Source organism: Marmota monax, unplaced genomic scaffold, assembly GCF_021218885.2.
Source record: "Marmota monax isolate L192 unplaced genomic scaffold, Marmota_monax_Labrador192_F-V1.1 WCK01_AAM20220418_F8-fsc00055, whole genome shotgun sequence".
NCBI classification, from domain to species: Eukaryota; Metazoa; Chordata; class Mammalia; order Rodentia; family Sciuridae; genus Marmota; species Marmota monax.
The window spans coordinates 2,255,381-2,276,010 of NW_026695205.1; the positions used below are offsets into that span (position 1 = coordinate 2,255,381).

Genomic DNA, 20,630 nt, shown 5'->3' on the forward strand with positions numbered 1-20,630 from the left:
AAATAATGAAGTAAAAATTCTCATTCTTCTGGTTATACATTATGTAGAATCCCACTGTCACATAGGTATATATGTAAGTAGGGTAATAAGGTCTGATTCACTTTATTATCCTTCCTACCTCTGTCCCCTTCCCCTCGCTTCACTCCCTGCTGGTGGGACTGCAAATTGGTGCAACCATTATGCAAAGTGGTATGGAGATTCCTCAGAAAACTTGGAATGGCACCACCCTTTGACCAGCTACCCCGCTTCTTAGTTTATACCCAAAGGACTTAAAATCAGCAAACTACAATGATGCAGCCACATCAATGTTTATAGGAGCTCAACTCACAATAGCTAAACTCTGGAACCAACCTAGGTGTCCTCAATAGATGAATGGATAAAAAAATGTTTTACACACACAACAGACACACACACACAACACACACACACACACACACACACGATGGACTATCACTCAGCTTTAAAAAAGAATGAAATTATGGTATTTGCTGGTTAATGGATGGCGCATGCTAAGCGAAATAAGCCAATCTCCAGAAAGCAAAGGCTGAATGTTTTCTCTGATATGTGGATGCTAATTCACAGTGGGGGGTGGGTAGGGAAGAACTGAAACCTTTTCTGCTGACTCCTTGTGTCTCCTTCAGTGCTGGGTATTGAGAGTGTGCACAGCAACAATAACTGCACACACACACACAACACAACCTTGGAACAAATGACTGTATTATTATAAAGAAATGATGCGTTGGGTATTGCCTCTTCCTTCAGAGTCTTGCCAGAGACCGACCCCTCCCAGCAGACATTGCCCCTCAGCTCTTCCCATGGCTCCCCTAAGGGGGGAGGCCGGGGGGGGCACTCTGGCCTCTTTTCAGTGCCTTGTTTATTTGTCCCAGTGCTCAGTGGTTTTGGTGCTGCTCTGGGCTGATAGTGATGAGAGCAGCTGGTTGCCCTGGGTGTCCCAGCTTCCTGGCATCCTGCTACGGTGCTTCTTGTGTGTGATCTCTAACCCTGTGGGGAAGGCAGGGTTAACTCCCTCCCACTCCGTTTACAAAAGAGGAAACTGAGGCGCAGAGGGTCCCAAGTTATCGATGCTCTTCTCTCACATACCGTGTGTTGCAAGTCTTTATATGGGTGATCTCACTGAATTTTCACAACGACCAAAGGGGTAGGTGGCATGGCGAACCCCATGCTGCAGTAAGGAAACGGAAGCACACAGAGGTAGGTAACTAGTTACCTAGCCTGTGTCAAGCTTGGCTGTGATCGGGTCTTCTAGCACTCAGTCTTTGGGCTTGGTCCTGCTTGGCCCTCGTGCTTGTGTGAGAGCTCACCTGTCTTGTCTGCACCCGTGGGCTCTAAGCCCTTTGTGCTGAGTCTGTTTTTGCCTCTTCCTATGTGTCCTGAGCTTGGTGTTAGGCTCTCTGGGATGTGGGCTGCTGGGGAAGAAGTCAGTCCTCCCGTGTCTTTCCCCAGTGACCAGGGCCTGGGAGGGTGAGCTGAGATGACCCCATCCCTTGCTCTATAATGTAGGAGCTACTGGCTGGATTTGGAGCTGTGCCCGTGCACAGATAAAATGCCCCGGATGGCACAGGGCCCTTGATATCTGGATGCCAGAGCTAGCAGAACCAGCAATCAGCTGACTTCCAAGAAGTCTTATCTGCGTTTCTCTCTGTCCCTGCCTGGATGGACTCACCCCAGCCCCTTCTCTTCACAGGTATATAAGCTCCTTTATGCTTCCCGTCTGGCAGATTATGGCCTGGCCTCCCAGGCCCTGCATTACTGCGAAGCCATCGGCGCAGCTGTCCTGAGCCAGGGAGAGAGTAGTCACCCTGTGCTATTAGTGGAGCTCATCAAGGTGAGTGTCTCAAAGGGTCCTCTGCAGGAGTTTTATCTTCAGCATTCAGAGAAAGCTATTGTAGAGCAGCTTAGACTTCACATTTCATCTTCTTTGAACATGCTGCAAAATTGGAACCCACAGCTGTCTTTGACCACATAAGCGTGCCCCGATGTGATAAGCACAGAGAAGGATGTGCTGGGTGGGGGGTGGTGAGATCTGGGGGCTGGAAACCAGGCATGTGCTCCTTGAGAAATTCATTCTTGCATCTGCTTTTCTGGTACAGTAAAACCGTGTGCCATTGTGAGTTGTTCTAATCACAAAAGCCAGCATTAGAAAATATATTTTAGTTGATTAAAACAGGAAATGATCCTTATTAAAATGCCTTTAAACGCATGGAATATTTTATCACATATGGGATACATTTAAAAAGAAAACAAAAAACATATCAACCCTTAGTTCCTGGGGAAGTAAACAACAATCAGGCAAATAGTTGTTCCAATTAATTGAAGAAAAATCCATTAGCTGTGGAGCAAAAGGCAGCTTGTCCTTAAGGTTTTGCTTTGGCTTAGAGGGGGCCCACGTTTTGGATTCTGTAACAGGTAAACCTTGTGGTGCTGACTTCCTGTTCCCTGAAATTTCTGGCAACAGGTTGATGATTGCAAGGGGCTTTGGGACCCAGGATCGATGATTGGGGTTTGGGGACACGATCATGGAATGAAGCCTCTCAGTGACCTCAGCCACCTGGGAGCTGTTAGAAGTGCAGGTCCCAGGCTCCACCCAGGAGGCTGGAATCAGAATTAGCCTTTGTAACAAGGTCCTGGGTGACTCCTGTGGGCCCTGAAGTTTGGAGGCCCTCTTACAGAGAAATGGCCAGGAACCGTTTCTCATCATATTTTGTGTAGCATCCAACACCAAAATGGGCTACTTGTTTTAAGTGTGCTGCCATTTTGGGAGGGCATCTGCTGGATCTCCTGTTTCTTGTTGTTTCAAACCGAACTTACAAGTTACTTACGGCTCTTTCTCCTTTCCGCCCCTTTCCCACCCTCTTCCGTGTCTTCTATTTTTCCCTCTCTTCTTGGCCCTTCTGGCCTTCTGGAAACCCGGCACAGCTGGCAGAGAAACTGAAGCTGTCAGATCCTCTGGCTTTAGAAAGACGCCGTGGGGACAGGGACCAGGAGCCAGATTGGCTACTTCAACTGCGGAGGAGGCACAGGGAGCTGGAGGTGAGGAGGAAGGAGCTGCGTTTCCCTCTTCACTCCCCTAGAAATAGAATAAGCTCACCAAGTGCCTGCGGAGCCTCCCACCGTCCCTGCTACCCAGGCTGTGTCCTGGGAAGGGTGGGACTCCCAGGGACCTGTGGCTGCTTCTCTTCCCGGTCTGAACTATGTCTGCATGTGACACAAGGGGGCGCACTTCCAAACCACTCTTGCCACCCTTCTCTGAGGTCCCAAAGAATGTGTTCGTGACCATCAAAGCTTCCCCATCTCTGCTAGGAACAATGGATCACAGTGGACCTGTGTCACTTTCATGTAATGTAGGGCAATTGCTTAAAAGACTTCCGGGCCTTTTCTCTTTGTTCTGACAATTGCAAAAGCTGCTGGCCATAATCAGAACCTAATTGGAGCAGGGCCTCCCCCATTTTCTTTCTTCCACTCTGCTCTGAAGAAAGGACAAAGTGGATTTTTAAAAGCATGCAGCCTTTTCTCCCTCCTTCTGCTGCGGACTCTGAGGCCTACAATTTAGTTCTTTCTATCTGCCCCTCACTCTGGGGAGAATGGATGTGTTGGTTTGCGGCCATCTCTGTGGCTCTAGCTGCGTTGGGAGACCTGGGAGCCAGTGTCCTGGGCCCTGAGCACGCAGTAGTCCCCTTTCCTTGTCGCTTCCACTGGAATTTTCTTGTTGACTTAATTTTTCAACGATCTTGTCCCCTGTCCTTGTTGTTCTTAGGCCGCTTAAAAGGATTTTACTTTATTTTGAATAGCAAAAGGCAGCAGGAGACGTTGGAGATCCTCCTTCTGCTCGCTCAGATATTTCAGGAGCCAGAGGAAGAATGACAGGTATCCAAAACGATGCACGGACACTGGATGGGACTGTAGTAGATGAGGTAGCTTAGGAAGTGCCACCCTTGCGTCCCCATTGCTCCAGCTGCTCCCCCATAGGCTTCTGTGGGTCTCACACCCGGACACTTCTAAATCCCTGCGCTGTGAGAGTTTCTGTCTCATAGTCGGGCTTATTTTTTTCTGGTACCAGGGATTGAACCCAGGGATGCTTAACCCCTGAGCCACATCCCCAGGCCTTTTTATTTTGGGACAAGGCTTCACTAGGTTGCTTAGGGCCTCACTAAGTTGCTAGGGCTGGCTTTGAACTTGTGACTGCCTCAGCCTCCTCAGCCTTTGGGGTCACGGGCACCTGCCACTGTGCCCAGCTCACAGTCAGGCTTTTAAGTGCCTCTTATGTGTGTTGCTTCACCTATATTAGTGCCTTCTCCCACCTGGATAAGTTTCTTGAGGCCAGAAATCATAGGTTACCTATGTCGAAGGTGATTGCTGGGACATTAGACGCTCTGGAGATTTTGGAGCTCTCGGTTGCCATCTCACCATGAAATAAGTGTGTTTCAAAGGACGTCACCCCTGTTCCTCCTTCAGGATGCCTCTGAAGGGCTGGTCAGCAGGCGTTATGCCCTCAATTACCTCCATATCCTTTTCCCCAGTTACCACCCTGGTGGGGTCAGGCAAGGGCTCTCGTGGCTTCCCTCCTGGCCATGTCCAGCCTTTGGCACTTCCTTCAGGGAAGAGCAGAGGGTGGGGAGAGAGGAAGAGGGAGAGAGGAGGGCCTTGCTTTCTGCTTCTGGGATTTGCCACTGAGCCACAGGGCTGCGGAGGTGCAGGCTGGGGAGAGCCAGGCTGGTGTCTCAGGATGGCTGCTTCCTGGCAGCCCTGTCTGCTGATGCCTAGTGGAGCAGTGGGCTAGCGGCCTACCCCAGACCCCGACCTTGTGGCCCGGTCACTTCCCACATCCACACCTTAGGTGTATCTTATCAGCAGGGTCCCTTCCAGGGCAAATGTGCTCTGATTCTTTAAAAGTAAGGTTGTGGTTTCTAAGGTCCAATTTGTTTTTTTTTAAAATAGTTTTTATAGTTGTAGATAGACACTATATATACTTATTTTTAAGTGGTGCTGAGGATCAAACTCAGGGCCTCATACATGCGAGGCAAACTCTCTACCACTGAGCTACAACTTCTGCCCCCAAATTTGAGTTTTTAACTAGAAGTTTCCTGGGTTTCCAAAACCCAAGTCCATTAGGAACTCCTTAGTGGAGAGTTTATCCCAAAATTAAAAGATGTGGCATTAGATGGGATGGTAATTTTTTCCTCCTGATCCCTGGGTTAAGGACTCAGAGATCCTTCTAGGAAGTGGGGAGGATAGTACTTTAAGCAGCACCGAGAGGTGTAACTGTCATTCTGTGCTTTGCTAGTCATCACTGAAGCCCCACCAAGGGCTGGTCCTTGGGACTGTGTTCTAAGAGGACAAGGGCAGGGAGGTTTCTGATGTTATTAGTCTTCAGATGGTGCTCTTAGTCTCGCTGTTTCTTTGCCTTTCATCCTTAGACACTTCCTGCCAGGATCTTTTGGGACATCAAGGCCACTCAGAAGTCCCTGGGTACCACTCAGCTCTGTGGCCAACACCTGAGCAGATGGGCCTCCCTGAGCCCAGCCCACAGCAGCCCTTCCCCCTGCAGCAGGGCCCCTACCCAGTGGGAGGAGGTTCAGGGCACATGGAGGCGCCGGTGCCTCTCTACTCGGTTCCTGAGACCCGTCTCCCAGAGCCCAGCAGTGATAGTGGCGGTGACAGTGTGGCAGTGACAGGGGCTCCTGGAGGAAGGGCCTGGGAGGAAGCACTGCAGATACACCCTCCCTCTGGTAAGACCTGCTGGCCGGTGGATGCCTTGGGAGCACAGCTGTGGTGGGAGGAAGCCGGTGAGGGGGGTGCAGGGCCTGGGAGGAGGTGGGGTTGGAGCTGGGGAAGGCAGGGGCGTGGGCGTGCATGTGTCCCAGGCCGCCTCTCCCCTGGGACAGGTAGAGCAGGACACACAGTCCCTCCCGCCCTCTCCTGGACCACAGAGTCTCCAGGGAGCCACTGCAGGGTAGAGAAGAAAGGAAAATGCCACCTGTGCCTCGTTCACATGGCACCGCAGGGCAGGCCCGGCCGGACCCTCTCCCTGAGTCCTCCTACACCCAAGAGCTCATTGTCAGGGACTGTGGCAGGAACCTGTGCCCCTGTCCCAGTTCTGTTTCTTCAGGTCCAGGAGACCTTGGACAGCAGGGGCTGAGTGTGGGGGATCGATGCTGGGTCATACCCGCACAGTGCTGGGAGCCACAGGGGAGGACTAGATTCTTGGACCTTCTAAAATAAGACCCTGGCCAAGATGGAGACTTCCATGGAGCGGAGGCTGGGGGATCCCTGTCTCTCGCTCCCTGTTGCTCGGATTTCCCAAATCCCAGCGTGTCCTGGGGTGGCTGGCCACGCAAGTGGGCTTTGCATTTCCTGTGACCTCCTTGTGGACACAGGCTCCTTGCTGCTCTCCTGGGAAAATCATCTCCCTTCTGCAGGATGGGGGTGGGAAGCACAAATGCGGGTCACTCTCCTTGTTTCTGTTTGGTGCTACAGGAGAGAGCGCAGCATCCCAAGACACCTCTTGGCAACTCGATGATCCAAAGGACATTTCCAAACCTCAGGTGAAAGAACAAAGCGTGAGTGAGGACGATGCCTACTCAATGGCCCCGGGGGCTTGGCCACACTCCAGCTCCTCCCTGGTGTGGGGAACGTTCTCTTCCGCGTCACACCTGGTCTCTCCTGATTCTTTCCACACAGTCCTGGCATTTGGAGGGAGGCTGAGTTCTTGCTTATGCTCAGCCCCACCCACCTGTGCTCTGGAGGAGGGAGCAGCACAGCTGGCTCAGTTCTGGCCCCAGGGACCTCTGTCCCTTTCCTGCCTCATCCTCCCAAAAGCTCTCAGAACCTGCGCCCCTGTAGGAGACTTTGATTTCTATTTCCTTATTTTAATTTGTACCTTGCTTTATATCAAAGAAAGACCTATGGCAGCTGTGACAGTGCCCCTTATGTCTTTTCTCCTTGGTGGGTCTGGGAGGTGACGGAGGCGGCCATGTCTAGTTAATCATCCCATCCAGCTGCTGATTGAATGTGCCCCTTCGCTGGGCATTGGGCAGCTTTGGTACCAAACTGCAGATGTTGGGTTAGGAAATGAGCTCTAAGTGCCTCAGGTTCTCTGGTTGCTATGTTTCTTGGGCTTGGGGGTCTCTGTGGGTGTTTCCAGGCCCTCTTCATCTTCAGTGGTAGCTTCCCTGGCTCCTACACCAGGCCTTGACGTGGTTCTAGAGCAGAAGCAGAGCAGCCCAGACTCCCCAGGGTGGGGGGACACGAAGGCTGGATTCGACACCAGCCTTGCCTCAGACCTTCAGCAAGTCATTTGTATTTTCATGGCTAAGACTTGCTTCCTCCTCAGTAAGATACGGACTCCCTGAGACACCGTCCCTTGGATTTACTGAGTAGGTGGGGCGAGAGAGAGCGTGTGTGGAAATATGCTGTGCGACCTGCCAAGTGCTTATGCGAAGTCTGGGTCTTTATCAAAATCCAGGCCCCACCGGCCCCCAGAGCGCACAGTTTCTCTGAGAGTTCCACCAACTTGGGCCAGGAAGACCAGGAAGAGTCCTCTGAGGAAGCGGATCAGAAACCTTCCCCAAATGCTGCAGAGAGAGAGAAGCCGGGAGACGTGAAGGAGAACGCGAAGGTGGAGGGACTGGACCTTCTCTTCCCATCCTTCCTTCCTCTTCTGCTTCCTTCCCAAATAGTGGGCAGAATTGGAATCTAGACTAATCTGGACTAGGGAAGCGGTGTCCCCTTCCTTCCAGCCTTTGTCTCTCACTGGGGGCAGTTAATCTCACAGTCACTGGGGGGAAAGGAATCCCCAGGCCATAAAAATCCCTCTTTGCCTTCCAGAGCTCAGGATTTGGCTGGTTCAGCTGGTTTAGGTCGAAGCCCACGAGCAACGTGTCACCCTCTGGAGAGGAGGACACCTCAGACAGCACTGACTCGGAGGTAACCTCCGTGGGAGGGGAAGGGAGTCCCCTCCATGTGGGCCTTCCAGGGGACATCTCTCCAGCTCTGTGGAGCTGTGGGCTGCATCCGACTCCACCCTAGCCTGAATGAAACAGAGTCTTTGCATTGGGAGGTGATTGTAGGAAAGAAATTGGTTCTGGGAGGGCAAGGGCAGATTTCAAAAAGTCTTAATGATCAGGACAAAGGATTTTAACTTCAAAAGACCAACAGGAGGGAGCTGATCTGAATTACTCTGAGTGGAGTTGCAGGCCCTTTGGGGAGAGCACCCCAGTGGCTGGTGCAGGCGGCGACCACTGTTGCTGGTGTGGGACGCATTGCATGAATTTGTTAACCACCAATGTCCTCAGTGCTGCCTTTCTCCACAAAGCAGGAGCCCCCCAGAGCGTCCTCTCCCCACCAGGGACTCTCACCCATGCCTCTCCTTGAGTCTCCACCTCTGCCTGGTGCTGGCTCCTCCTCCAGGGGCACAGGTACCTACGACCTCTGGGCTGCCTGTGGGGTCATGGTGCTCTTGGGGGTGGAGGTGCCTTCAGGGAGTGGGGACTCCTCCCCAGTCCTGAGCAGAGGGAACGGCTTTGACTCTTTGCCTTCTAGGTGGGGGAGACCTTGGAAGATCCTCGTCCAGTGGGGAAACAGCCGAGGGCACTGGAACTGGGGGGTTCTCGGAGCTTGAGGTGAGCAGCCCCCTGGAGCCGAGGCCTCCACAGGGCTGTGTGTGTGGGTGAGCCTGGGCTTCAGCGTGGCCTGGAGGTGTGCCGCCTGTGTGGGGCTGGCCCGTGGGGATGTGGAGAGAGTCTGCATTAGTTTCTTCGGTTGATATGACAAAGCCCCACGGACAGGAGGGCTTAAACAGCAGAATCGATTTCTCACAGTTCTGAAGAAGTACAAGATCAAGGTGTCGGCTCTTGTGCAGCCTTGCTGCTTGGCTTGGTGACGGCCGCCTTCTCCGCGTGTCTTCTCGTGATCTTTCCTGTGTGTGCCTGTGTTCAAAATCCCTTCTTTCTAAGGATACCAGTCATGCTGGGCTAGGCAGCCACATGGCCCCTTTAAAGATGCCATCTCAAGCACAGTCACATTCTGAGATATCAGGGATAGGGCTTTGTCATGACTTTTTGGAGGGACACAATTCAGCTCATGCAGTTTCCTTAGGTGGGTTCTGGAGGACGCCTCTCTCCCTGCCTGGGTGGGGGCTGGAATCCACGGGTGCCCTTGGCTGGGGCTGTGATCAGTTCTTCATGAGTCCTCCACATCACTAGGGATTTCCTGCCTGTTGCTAGGAAAGCAGTTTTGTTTCTTGAAGCCTGATTAGAGCACTTTGGAGTGTTTTAGGCCTTCTGCAGGATGTGGTGTGCTTTTGGACTCTGGCTCTGTCTGCCTGCTCGCTGCAGGTACAGCAGCACCTGAGCCTCTGCATTGCTGGCCGGATCTGGGGGTGGGTTGAGCCCACTTGAGCCACGTTTGTTTGCTGTCAATGTCTTGAGTTTTAGGAGAAACCTTCCTCTCCAGTTGTCTCATGCCAAGTCGATGCTGAGGGAAGGCTTTGGTGTTCTCACTTGGGCCACTCACTGGGTTTCCATTGTGTTCCTTCCCAGGGTGTTTCTTCTGAGCTCTATTCCAGACCTGGCGTTCTTCCTCCACCTGCCTTGAAGGGGGCTGTTCCGCTCTACAACCCATCTCAGGTTCCCCAGGTAAGGACGCCCTCAGCGGGAGGGTCAGGAGCACAGTTTTTGAATGCAGGAGGCCTGGGTTTCTCATCCGCTGTACCACTTACTGTGGGGACCTACGTCTCAGCTACTGCGTCTGAGGTATGGGATTATTAGAAGCTACCTCACAGATGTGAGTGTGAAGTGCTTTGTACCTAGAAGATACTCAATAAATGAGGGCATTAGAAACACTGCTCTTGACCTTTAACAGGCTTAATTTGTGAGAGCCACAGTTGGTGCTGGTAGCAGTGGTGTGCGTATACCATCCCTCCATCCCGGGGTGAGAGGAGCCAAGCTCCCTGCTCCTTAGGGACTTGGGATTTAACTCATGCTAATGTGGCATTTGGCCTCCCTCTTTATACAATCAAATTTCTTTTCACTGTATTTGGGAGGCGAGGGTAGATCATGAGAATACAACCTTGGGAAGCCACCTGCAGCCAGAACATTCTAGATAGACACTGGGTGTGTGCCTGTGTGTCAGACCTGAGCAGAGTCGTGCTGGGAGCTGTGCTCTGGCCTAATGTGTGTTCTTCTTTTTCAGCTCCCCAGGGCTCCCAGCCTGAGTCGGCCGAGCCGCCTAGCTCAGCGCCGCTACCCAACCCAGCCTTGCTGAGAAGGAACTTGGTCTCCAGCTCTTCTCTCAGGAGCACAGCTTTTCTAATGCTCTGCCTTCCTCAGTCCCCATCCGCTCTGCCATGTCCAGGCCCTCAAGGTAGCCATGCCAGCCTGTTGCCTCCACTGGCATTTGGTGGCAAGGGAACAGGATCCCCAAGGGACCGCTCACTCCAGGCTTAAGTCTAGCTTCAGCACGGTGGAAACTCAGATGGAAAATCTGGGTATAAGAGGAGCCAGGAGGCTTGAGAACCTCAGGAAAAGTTAGGTCCCTAAGAATCCTGTGGCTCACATCGTTGGTGACCCCGCTGGGTGCTGCAGCAGGGCCTCAGAGCAACATTCCAAGAGCACACTGACCCCCTCCCCAGGCTTAGTTATAGAGAGTGCATCGTTTCAGTTTGCAAAGTTTTTACACTGCAACTCGATCACTGCTGCCCTTCAAGGATTCCCTCTTCAATGACATTTCAGCAATTTTCCTCCTGGTCCTAGTTTTCTGCATATTTTCTCTGTGGTTCAGATTAATTATATTTCCTCTCGCTTTCTTACCTGGTCCTATTTTTTCACATTCTGGCATCTGGCTATCAAGTTAGATTGCTGTAGGCATCATATTGTCATGGTAACTACTGAACCTAATGATGCAGATGGATGGAACATCAGTATAATAAATGATGGAAAACGTTTCCTAAAAATTCATCCTCTCCACGAGAGGGGAGGAATGAGTGTCTGATACAGTTAATTCTCCCTTCCTACCTCAGCCTTTTGCAAATTGATGTTCGGAAGTTCATTGGGGCCAGAGAGAGGAGGTGGGGGGATATCTTGGAAATTTCCATTTCTCCTTTCAGACCCCAAATAGGAATGATTCTTGCTGTTTGTCAGACTTGCTGACAATTACTCCTCACAAAGAACAGTTTTTTTTGTATGTGTAATTGTACATATGGGTTTTGTACTTTAATGTACTACAGTTCTGATGTTGATAGCAATTAAACCCAGATAATTTTATAGAAAATGCTTGTCTCTAGCTGATTTTTGCAGAGGGAGAAAATACATTGATGGGCTCTTCCCTGAGTCTTTCTAATAATGGTTTTATTGTGTGGCCAGGTGTGAATAGCTGGAGAGAGCCTTTTGTTAGAACCCAGGGACTGGTCCTCTTAAACTTCCAAGTCTACTCCAAGTATTATCATTTTTTTTTCAATTCAAAAAATATGGACAAAAGCTCATTTGACACAAACCAAGTCACTTCACTAACTAAATGTTGCCTGTTCTGCTCCTTAAAAAGTTTGTCACCTCTTAAATTAGAAAATGCATGCCCAAGTGTTTTGCATCTAGAAGGCTCTCAGTAAATGCCTGTGCCTGTTCTTCCTTAAAAGGCTGCAGCTGCTTCTGTTTGGTATCCTGACACCTAGTGGCAGTTCTGTGGCAGGAGCTTGGAGTTTCACAGGAGCCAAACTGCCTAGACTTGAATCCTGTCACATGCAGTTCACTTGTAACCTTGGGCAGGGCTACCTCAATGTCCCGTGCTTTACTTGTCTCACCTGTAAAAGAGGATGATAATAGTAATAGTACCTATCCTGTGGGGACATTGCAAGGATTAACCAAATCAAGTCCTACCCACTAGAAAGAGCACTCACGTCAAAGGAGGGGAGTGAAGACCAATAGGGCAAAGCCCTCCTCCCCAGGACGACTCCTGCAAGGGGCTGCTGTAGTGCTCAGCACAGCAGGCTCTGAGCGCGCTCACTTCCCAGGCAAAAGATACCTGACAGTGACCATGTTTTCCACGAAGGGAAAGGTAGGCTGTTTCTGCGGGAGAGGCAGCAGGTTCCTGTGTTTATGCTAATCTGTCCTCAGGAGTTCTCACTCTGGCAAAGTCAGAATGTGGCCATTAATTTGTAGAGGCTTGGTTAAAACAAATCCCATTGGTCATTGGTCAGGGACGTCAGGTCCGGTAAGGGTCTGATTAAGTTCTTGGCTGCTTATCATCTTTGGCTGGGTGCTGGTGCCAGCATTGCTAAAGGTCATGGTCATTTTACAGCTTCAGCTGGTAAAACCCAGTCATGGTGAAATGAAGCATGTGCAGCTGTCAGAGAAAAGTGCGTCCCCTCCCCGCCTTTGTATGGTGGAAGCTCAGGCAGAGAGAGGGAATGGGAATGTGCTGGGATTAGAGGCCCCATCTCTGCTCTTCCACATCCTGGGAGAGGCTGCAGGGCTTGGGGAGAAGTTGGTGTTGGCTTGGTCACCGGTCCCATGTGTTCTGAGAGCCACAGCCACTTGGTCTTGGGGGATGGCCAGGGCCACTATCTGAGGCAGAGCCCCAGCTCCCTGCAGCCTGGTGTGATGTGGACTCCAGAAAGGAGTAACCGCACAGTGTCCCAGAAGGCCTGATGGATAAGCAGTGGCCCCAGAAGACAGCAGGTGAGGTCTGGGCCAGACCAACCCCAGCAAGGAACAGAGCACACCACTGTGGCACCCAGGTCCTCCTTCCCATCACCAAAAGCCACTGCAGGAGGGACCGAAGAGAATTCCCTCTCTCTAAACAAAGGGACCACCCAAAACACTGTTTCTAGGGGAAGATAAGATATTACTAGTTGGCAAGTTTGCTTTTCCCTGTGCTTCTCAGTGGAATTTGAACTGCGAGGAAGAATAGACCAGTGATGGGAAATAGAGAAGCCATGTTTTCCTTGCAAAACCGAGCACTAGTGTGTGAATTTGCAATTCTGCTATATACACATAACGTAATATTTATATGAAAACCTTTAAACTTAATGTTCAATAATTTGAAAGAGAACAAACTGTTAAATTCCATGTAAGTGTCTTTATCACACACCACCATTCCAGCCCTCTGTCTAATCCCTGTGAGTGGCTATAAAACTCTGAATGGGCCTCGATTCTTCAGTCCCCGGAACATGCGCCCCTTTCGGGCCTAACTCGGCTTCAGGTTGCCTAGCATGGAAGCCGCTGCTAGCCATCCTGTCCCCCCACCCACCAGGGGCTTTCCTTTTGGTCCTTCCTGTGAGTGACCAAGAAGAAGAACAAGACACTTCGTCCACCTCTTCACTAAAGTCAGAATATTTTCTATCCAAGAGGTAATATGCACAATGCTCTTCTGCTTGAAAAGAAGAATAAACATGTACTTTGGGTCTCTCCAGTCTCATGAGGCTTTCTGACTCCCCGCCACCCATTCTCACAAGGAGTGGAAGTGACTTTTTCCCTTTTCTGCTTTTCGCTTTAGGCTGGAAAACGCATATCGGGTGGTGTGGTCTGTGAGTGACAGCACTCAGCCGAGGTTGTCCCTAAATGTGGCCTTGAATCCTGCCCGCTCTCATGACACACCTGGCCATCACTCACACAGGCCCCTCAGACATGGCTTCTTAGTGAGACGTACAGTTATTTTCAACAAAGATTAATAGTGTGTTAAAATGCTCTCACTTCGTGGAATCTGCTTCCCACCCTTTCCTCCGCTCGAGTATTTCCGTCTCTAGGTAATAGTGCTTCTCTGGAACAAGGCCACAGTTTGACCTGTGAGAACTGCTTGTTAATGTGAGATGCTTTCCTGGCCCCTGCCCATCTTAGGAAGAGACCACTCAATTTTAACTATTCAAACTTTAAAAATATCTTGGGAGGGGGTTCCGCGGCTCTCCTGGAGGTTTAGCTGTTGGTGCCACATCTTGAGACATTAAGGAGCTGTGCCTGATACTTTGTACCCAAATGGCTCATGTGGCTCTTTAAGACTCTCAGCTGCTTCCCACCACCTCTGCCCCAAATTTTGTCACACTTTGGAAGGCCCCTGACTCATGCCTCAGCTCCTAAAGTGAAGTCCTGCCAAGTGGGGTTCTCGTCAGGAGAGTTGGGGACTGAGCTGGATACATTCTTGGAGTCTTTTGGAAGCTGTGGTGTTAGATATTCTCAATTTCCATGAGAGGGGTAATATTTATCCACGGTGTGCATTTTGAGAGGTAAATAGTCTCGTTATTTCAGCATATAACAAACATCTGAGGAATCAGGGTGAAGAGAGAGGGTACATATCTGGTCCAAGGTTGCTTGGTTGGTAGGGACAGAGCTGGAATTGTAGTCCATGCAGCCTGACTTTAGAATCTGGGCCTTTAGCCATATTGTACCTGGACATATGTTCATTTTTTCACTTATTCATCAAATAATTGAATGGTATGTCAGGCAGTACAGTTTTTTTCCTGGACAATCTGACTTAGACTTGCCAAATGGCCATCACAGAATTCCTTCCTGCATTAAACCTGTCCTTTATAGCATTTGGAGGTGGGAAAAAAATCACGAATATAGCCATGGACTCCTCTGAAGGGGGGGAGGCCAAGATGGGGAGTGATTTTGGTTTTATTCACTTATATAGTACCATCCCATAAGGCAGTCTTCAGATTGTATCTCTTTTCACCTCATCTCCACCCCTGAACTCTTTTATTTCCCTTTCCTCACAATCACTTTTTACTCCCGAGAGAGGAGTATCCAGAGGACATCCTCTCTGTGAGCCATCTTCCAACTGGCTAATACCATGAAGACATCTGTATTAGTTTGTCTTCCATTGCTATAACAAAATAGCCAAGGCTGGATAAAGTCTAAAGAGGTTTGCTTGTTTCACAATTTTGGAGACCAAAAATGCAATATCAGATACCCCTATTTGGCTTTTGGTGAAGGCCCCATTTGGTAGTTGTATTAACTATGGTGATGTAACAAGAAGAGATCACATGGCAATACAGGAAATCAGAGAGGAGGGGCCCATCTTGCTCTTTGTCCATGAGAACCACCTTCATCTGTTCCCAGAGCAGTGCTCCCAATGACTGAACCGTCCGCTATGAGTCTCCACCTTCTAAAGGTTTCACCAACTTCCTCCTTGCCACACAGGGGATCCAGATTCCAACACCCAGGCCCTTGGGGATACACTTAAACTACATGCAAATGATAGTCACACCCATGGAGTCCCCCTTAGCAGAAGAGGATGGATCAGATCCTATGTCAATAAATCCAACTTTTGGCTAATTTCCTTTTTTTTAATATTTTCCCAAACTGAGTTCTTGGAAACCAGCAGCCTTGGCTTTTAAAACTGGTGTCTGAGTTTTCAGAGCCATTTTGCAATGCAAGAGATAATCATGGCTTCTCTCTTGCTTTTGTGTTCTACAATCATCGTTTGGGATCACGAGAAAACCTTGTTGTATAGGAATAGAAATTATTGGAGTTTGGGGTCTCAAGATTTTATTCTTACTCCTTTGGATATTTTAGATAAATACCCACGACTTAAAAACAACCTGGAGCCTCACAGTCATGGCCTCTTAATTTTTAAGCTGCATTTTGCAAATAAGAACAACAACAAACCCAGCCCACAGATGGCGTTAGTCATCCTCACGATGAACATCAATTAAAACCTCGAGTCAGAATCCAGCTCTGTGCGGGCAGATCTATTACTGACAAGTTGTAGATACGTTGAGATTTGCTAAATCAAATTAATTTTTGAATGTACCGGAATAGCTTGCAATTTAAAGGTAATTGATGTGAAGCCCTTAAAACAAAGAATTATTTGCACGGAAAACAATCACTCCCAATTTCTCACTCTGCAGAAGTGGACTTTGTAGTCTGGGGGAAGATTTAGGAAGAATGGGAAGAACTTCAGTGCCAGACACTCAACTCCTCCTGGTGACTTTAAGTTAATTGACCCTCTTAGTGCCCCTTACTTCTCAGGTAAATTCTGGGGATTCTGTCATCCAGCCAACTTTTTTTTTTTTTTAAGGACCTCCCAGGGGCTGGATAGGTGAGAACAAAGTCCTAGCTCTTTGAGAAAGAGCTTACAGATGAACTGGGAGACTAGTAAGTGACAGAGCCACCAAGTCTGCTGTCCCAGGTGCTGTTGGTGTGTCATGTGCCCCTAACTCTGCCTAACTGGGAGGGAGACTATCTGGAGGATTCTGGACCATGCAAATTTATCAATGAAAAAAAAAATTGGCCTTGAGAGGTTAGTCCATTTTCCTGAATCTCCTTAATTAAAGTTTTGATTTCCAGGCTGACGGTCTTTTTCTTTGAATGTGAGAACATGATTTATTATAAAGCATTTTTTTATTATAATGTTGAGAGTGTGTTTGTGGTCATAAAACTATCAGTAACAGTCCCTAAGATTTTGCACCAGGTATTGTTTCCAGAGTTCACAAGTTTACTTGTTCAGTTCTTTTAAAGACTCCGCGAAGTGTTTGAAGATGCATAGACACAGGGTTCAAATCGCTTTCCCAACACTGCACGGCGAACCATGGAGCTGGGGGAGCCCCATGTGAGGTGATGTGCAGACGTCTTAATCCTGAGAACAACTTGAAGCATTTTAGCCTCAGTTAGCAGGTGGGGACATGGAGGCACAGGGATTTAAGGACCTCCCCAAGCTTACCCAGGAACTGGAGGACTGGGGTCTGACCTGCACCTGGTCTGCAGCGGGAGCAGGCCCCTGGCCTTATCCCCATCTCAGGGAGGACTGTTCTCTGTGCCTCTTTTCCTTCTGCTACCGAGGGATGCTGCTCATCATCTTGAGGGTTTGTGCATATATTTAATATTTCCCCAGACTTGTGACTTCTGGGGGAGATATGGCAACTCACTCATCTCGGTGTTTCCAGGACCCCACCACACAGGGTGTGCCTGTGCCTCCTGAGGGCTCAGCAGTCAAGACAGTGAGTGATTTGGCCACATGAGAGCCTCACAGCTACTTGCAAGAAAAAGTCTACAGATGACGTCTGGCCTAGAGATGGTCAAGTGGGTCTATCTCGTTATAAGTTGATCTTTCTCTGCATCTTTAGAAGCTGATATAGGTCTAGGCGTATAGTAAGCTCAAACAAAATCCGTGAATGAATGAATGGCTTGGTAGGGAAGGCCAGGGAGAGGGAGAGGACTGAGAAGATCGTAGAAGCTTCTGAGAAAATATCCACAGAGAGTAAGAGGGGTCTTGTGGAGTGGGGGCTCTGTGCTCACCGTAGCGATCCCAGGCCAGCAGCCTGTGTGGCAGGTAACAGAAGCACCCTGTTTAAGGTCAAGGCAAACGATGTCTGCATTTACAGCCCCTCATTTGACCCTCCAGGGTGCTTACTTACTTCTGGCAGAGGCATTTCTTGGTTTTAAAAGGTGCTTCACCCCTTTACAACCTGTGTAATTGCTTTTGGAATGCTTTGCCCCATAGTGTCTTCATTAGGTCACATTTTATACCAGTGGCTTTAACTTAATGCTATATTTGTAATTCTGAGGCCCCCTACTATCAGCTCTTCCAGGAAACTTCTATATTTCTAAAGGTCAAGACACTGACATCCAGAGCTTGTTTGGACACTCTTTTAGGGGATGGGGTAGGCATGGGGTTCAGCAGAACTGGACCAAAGGAGATTTGTGCACCAGAAGAGTCATCGAAAAGCTTCTAGAAAGAAAATCCTAGTCTGTTTCAAGCACTGCGTGGATAATTGCAGGATCCAAGTCTCTTCACATTTAAATTATATAGTTTTGCTCTCTCTGTGTTTAAAAAAAAACAACTCCACCTTTCCATTATCTGACTTTTATCTAGCAGAACATACCCCCGGGGCTACACCCTTCCTTCCCCATCATGCCACCCCAATAACGAGAAGTGAGCCATCTGCCAAGAAAACAAACATAATATAAAAATTACACAAATGCATAATCCCCAACCCAGAAGGAAGGCAGCAGCTGCCACCTGGTCCCCAACAGAAAACACTGGGATATTTGTCTAGCAGAGAAGGTTCCCCAAGAGGTGGCAATGCCTCTCTGTTGGGGGGCCCATCAAGGGGAGGTCAGTGATGGAACCCCCTCCCCAGGCTCAGTCTAACTGGGGACCCAGGGGAATCAATTCAACCAGCTCCATGTTGCTGTCCCCTGTCCTGACGCCCTCAGGAGGCACCTGAGGAGGCCACCCATCTGTCACCAGAAAGGGGAGAGCAGGCAGGGCAGAGAGGAGGTACTTGGAGCTGAGCTTCAGCTGGGCCTCTCCTCCGGCTGGGGGTGTAGTTGGAGCAACGTGAAGCAGAGCTGTCCCGGGGCGAGGTAAACCAGGACTTTTGCTCCCAGCGTTGGCGATAGAGCCTGGGAGATCTGAAGACCTGCTCTGGCTGCGACATTCAGGCAAATCTCTGTTCTGACTCCAGGCCTGGTCTTGGATCAGGATAAAACTTTACTCCCTTCACCTAAGAAATGTACTTCACTGTGCCTCAGCCAAGTCGGGGCTTGCGCTGATTTATACATAACTCGTATCTAATTTCTTAATCAAATGCTCTCTGAGTGGGTAGAAATCCGGTGATTAGAACTTGTGCAATGCATGGAAGCCAGTCAATCTTCTGTTTTATTGATAAATTGGAATGTTAGAACAACGACGCCCGTCGATGTGACAGTTCCTTCTGAGAGAGGCCGTTTACAGTGCTGTGTAAATCAGAAGTGTCCTTAAACTGTGGTTGGGGAGACATGAGATGGCAAAATGTCTACCAATAAAGTGGAGCATTACAGCAAATTACCCAGTTTATACATGCAGGCAAAGCTTCGTTTCTCATGCCATGTTGGAGAGCCAATAAAGCTTGCAAATGCAATGGGAGTCACTATTTCCGCCTCTGTGCAGCTGTTTATCAGCAGCTTTTTAACACATTTTCCCATATTAATGAGGTGGCATAGCAGTTCCAGAATTAGAACAGTGGGATGTATCATTGTCTGCCTTATCTGAAGATATGCCTGCTGTCAGCACCGTACGATGAAGAACACTTGGGTGGGTGCAGCATGTGCGCCCCATCTTCCCCGTGCCCCAGCCCCCCCTCACTTTTCTGGTCATAGTCTGACCCACCCTGGTGCTATCTGCAGTTCTTACTGCAACGTGGACTCCTTGTTTTATCATGAGTGTGTCAGTCGGGCTGGGAAATTTCTTCTTGCTTCTCCATTTTCTAATACAGTCCCTGGTGATCAGTAGGTACTTAAATGCTGTATGAATGAATGAGTAGATAGGCAGATGAGTGAAAGTCTTCCCTGGGGGACTGTCCTCTGCAGGCACAGTCTACCTGGAATGGGGGTGTCAAGGAACAAAACAGGTGCGTGGCCTGGCTTTCCTTGCATGGCCCATAAAGGTAAAATGGCAGGTGGGATCTTGGCTATTAAGAGCCATCAGGGACTGTATGAAGCATGTAGCCTGGTGGTTTCCAAATGCAGGTTTGCAGCTGGTGCCAAAACATTGCAGTTTTCTCTAGTCTGCAACGATATGAGAAAATTAAGGACAGTGGGGTGAGTTTGTCATAGAGCTAAATGTGCTCTGTTAAGCCCTTTCACTTTATTTGGTTTTAGAATGCATTTTCTTTAGTAAAATAGTTGTGATAGTAAATGAAACTTTTTCTTTCCCTCAAATGTCTTTAGTTGGCAAAATAACAAATTCCTAAAATTTTGTTGATTCTGTGATCTCCCACATTTTGGGGGAGGGAGGAGAGGAGGGGACATTTAATTGCTTTGTGAAATCCCAAAGAACCACTCATTTAACTTATGTCTGGCTTCAAAATAATCCACTGAAATCACCTGTTGGCCTCAGCTGAGACACGGGGATGCACTAAATAAGATGCTTCGAGTCTTACAAATCCCCCACTGTTGGCTCTTCAGAGCAGGGGTCCAGGCTGGATCCCAGGCTTATAGTAATGACCTAAGACACAGGGTCAGTTGAGCAGCAGAGGAGCCCGAGGTCTGGTCCACGCATGTCCAATGTGCTCCCCTCGGCACAGCACGTAGTTGCTTCGTCTATAGTGGAACATCCGTGTGCTCTGACAGTGCCTGCCAAGTGCTTCTCCCACGGCCCCTTCCTCCAATCACATGTCCTTTCTCTGGATCCCCACAGCTCTCCAGGTCTGCGCTCCACGGTAGCACTTGACTTTCACATCTTCTGTGCTCTGCTTATTATTCTCAAATCTCATTTTTCTTTAAGAACGGGAACACTTCCCCGGAATCCTGTTATTAATTGATAACTTTTTTCATACACTCAATCTTTCCCAGAGGCCGTGGGTCACACTGGTTCTACCTGTGTTGAAAAGATCTGAGACTCTGTCCACCCGGTTCCCAGCTTTGGCTGTGTGAAGGACGGATGGCAATTTGTGAGTGAGGGCTGCATCTCGCAGCACCTGGATTCCGGTTGCTAAGCGAGAACAGCGGCACTGACCTGCCTCACCAAAGAAGTCCTTCTGCATTAACTGTCTAATGATGCTAATGCTTTGTGAGAACCTAAATGTGAAACATTATCATTATGGTTAATACTAGTCTTCGGTTTAAGATTTTTTTTTCTCCAAGAGGAGAGGCAGAAAGATTATTTAAAGAAATAATGAATAGAGGGCCATGGTTTGTTCT

The 20,630-nt window shown here is 49.2% G+C and overlaps 1 protein-coding gene across 16 annotated transcripts in view; it reads left to right on the forward strand.

The window, feature by feature from the left end:
- Positions 1 to 11,286, forward strand: part of Sec16b (SEC16 homolog B, endoplasmic reticulum export factor) — a 53,730-nt gene extending 42,444 nt beyond the window's left edge. For 11 of the 16 annotated variants that reach the window (XM_046430033.2, XM_058574407.1, XM_058574408.1 and 8 more), the window contains 11 exons: positions 1,706 to 1,846; positions 2,938 to 3,051; positions 3,810 to 3,885; positions 5,436 to 5,747; positions 6,496 to 6,578; positions 7,484 to 7,636; positions 7,846 to 7,944; positions 8,333 to 8,435; positions 8,560 to 8,639; positions 9,558 to 9,653; positions 10,210 to 11,286. In XM_046430033.2, coding sequence (XP_046285989.1) covers positions 1,706 to 1,846; positions 2,938 to 3,051; positions 3,810 to 3,885; positions 5,436 to 5,747; positions 6,496 to 6,578; positions 7,484 to 7,636; positions 7,846 to 7,944; positions 8,333 to 8,435; positions 8,560 to 8,639; positions 9,558 to 9,653; positions 10,210 to 10,281 — 1,329 coding nt within the window. In that variant the 3' untranslated portion in view covers positions 10,282 to 11,286. The remainder of the gene's footprint in view (positions 1 to 1,705; positions 1,847 to 2,937; positions 3,052 to 3,809; positions 3,886 to 5,435; positions 5,748 to 6,495; positions 6,579 to 7,483; positions 7,637 to 7,845; positions 7,945 to 8,332; positions 8,436 to 8,559; positions 8,640 to 9,557; positions 9,654 to 10,209) is intronic. The other 5 variants (XM_046430029.2, XM_046430037.2, XM_046430030.2 and 2 more) reach the window with 3 other exon arrangements.
- Positions 11,287 to 20,630: the final 9,344 nt, after the last annotated feature.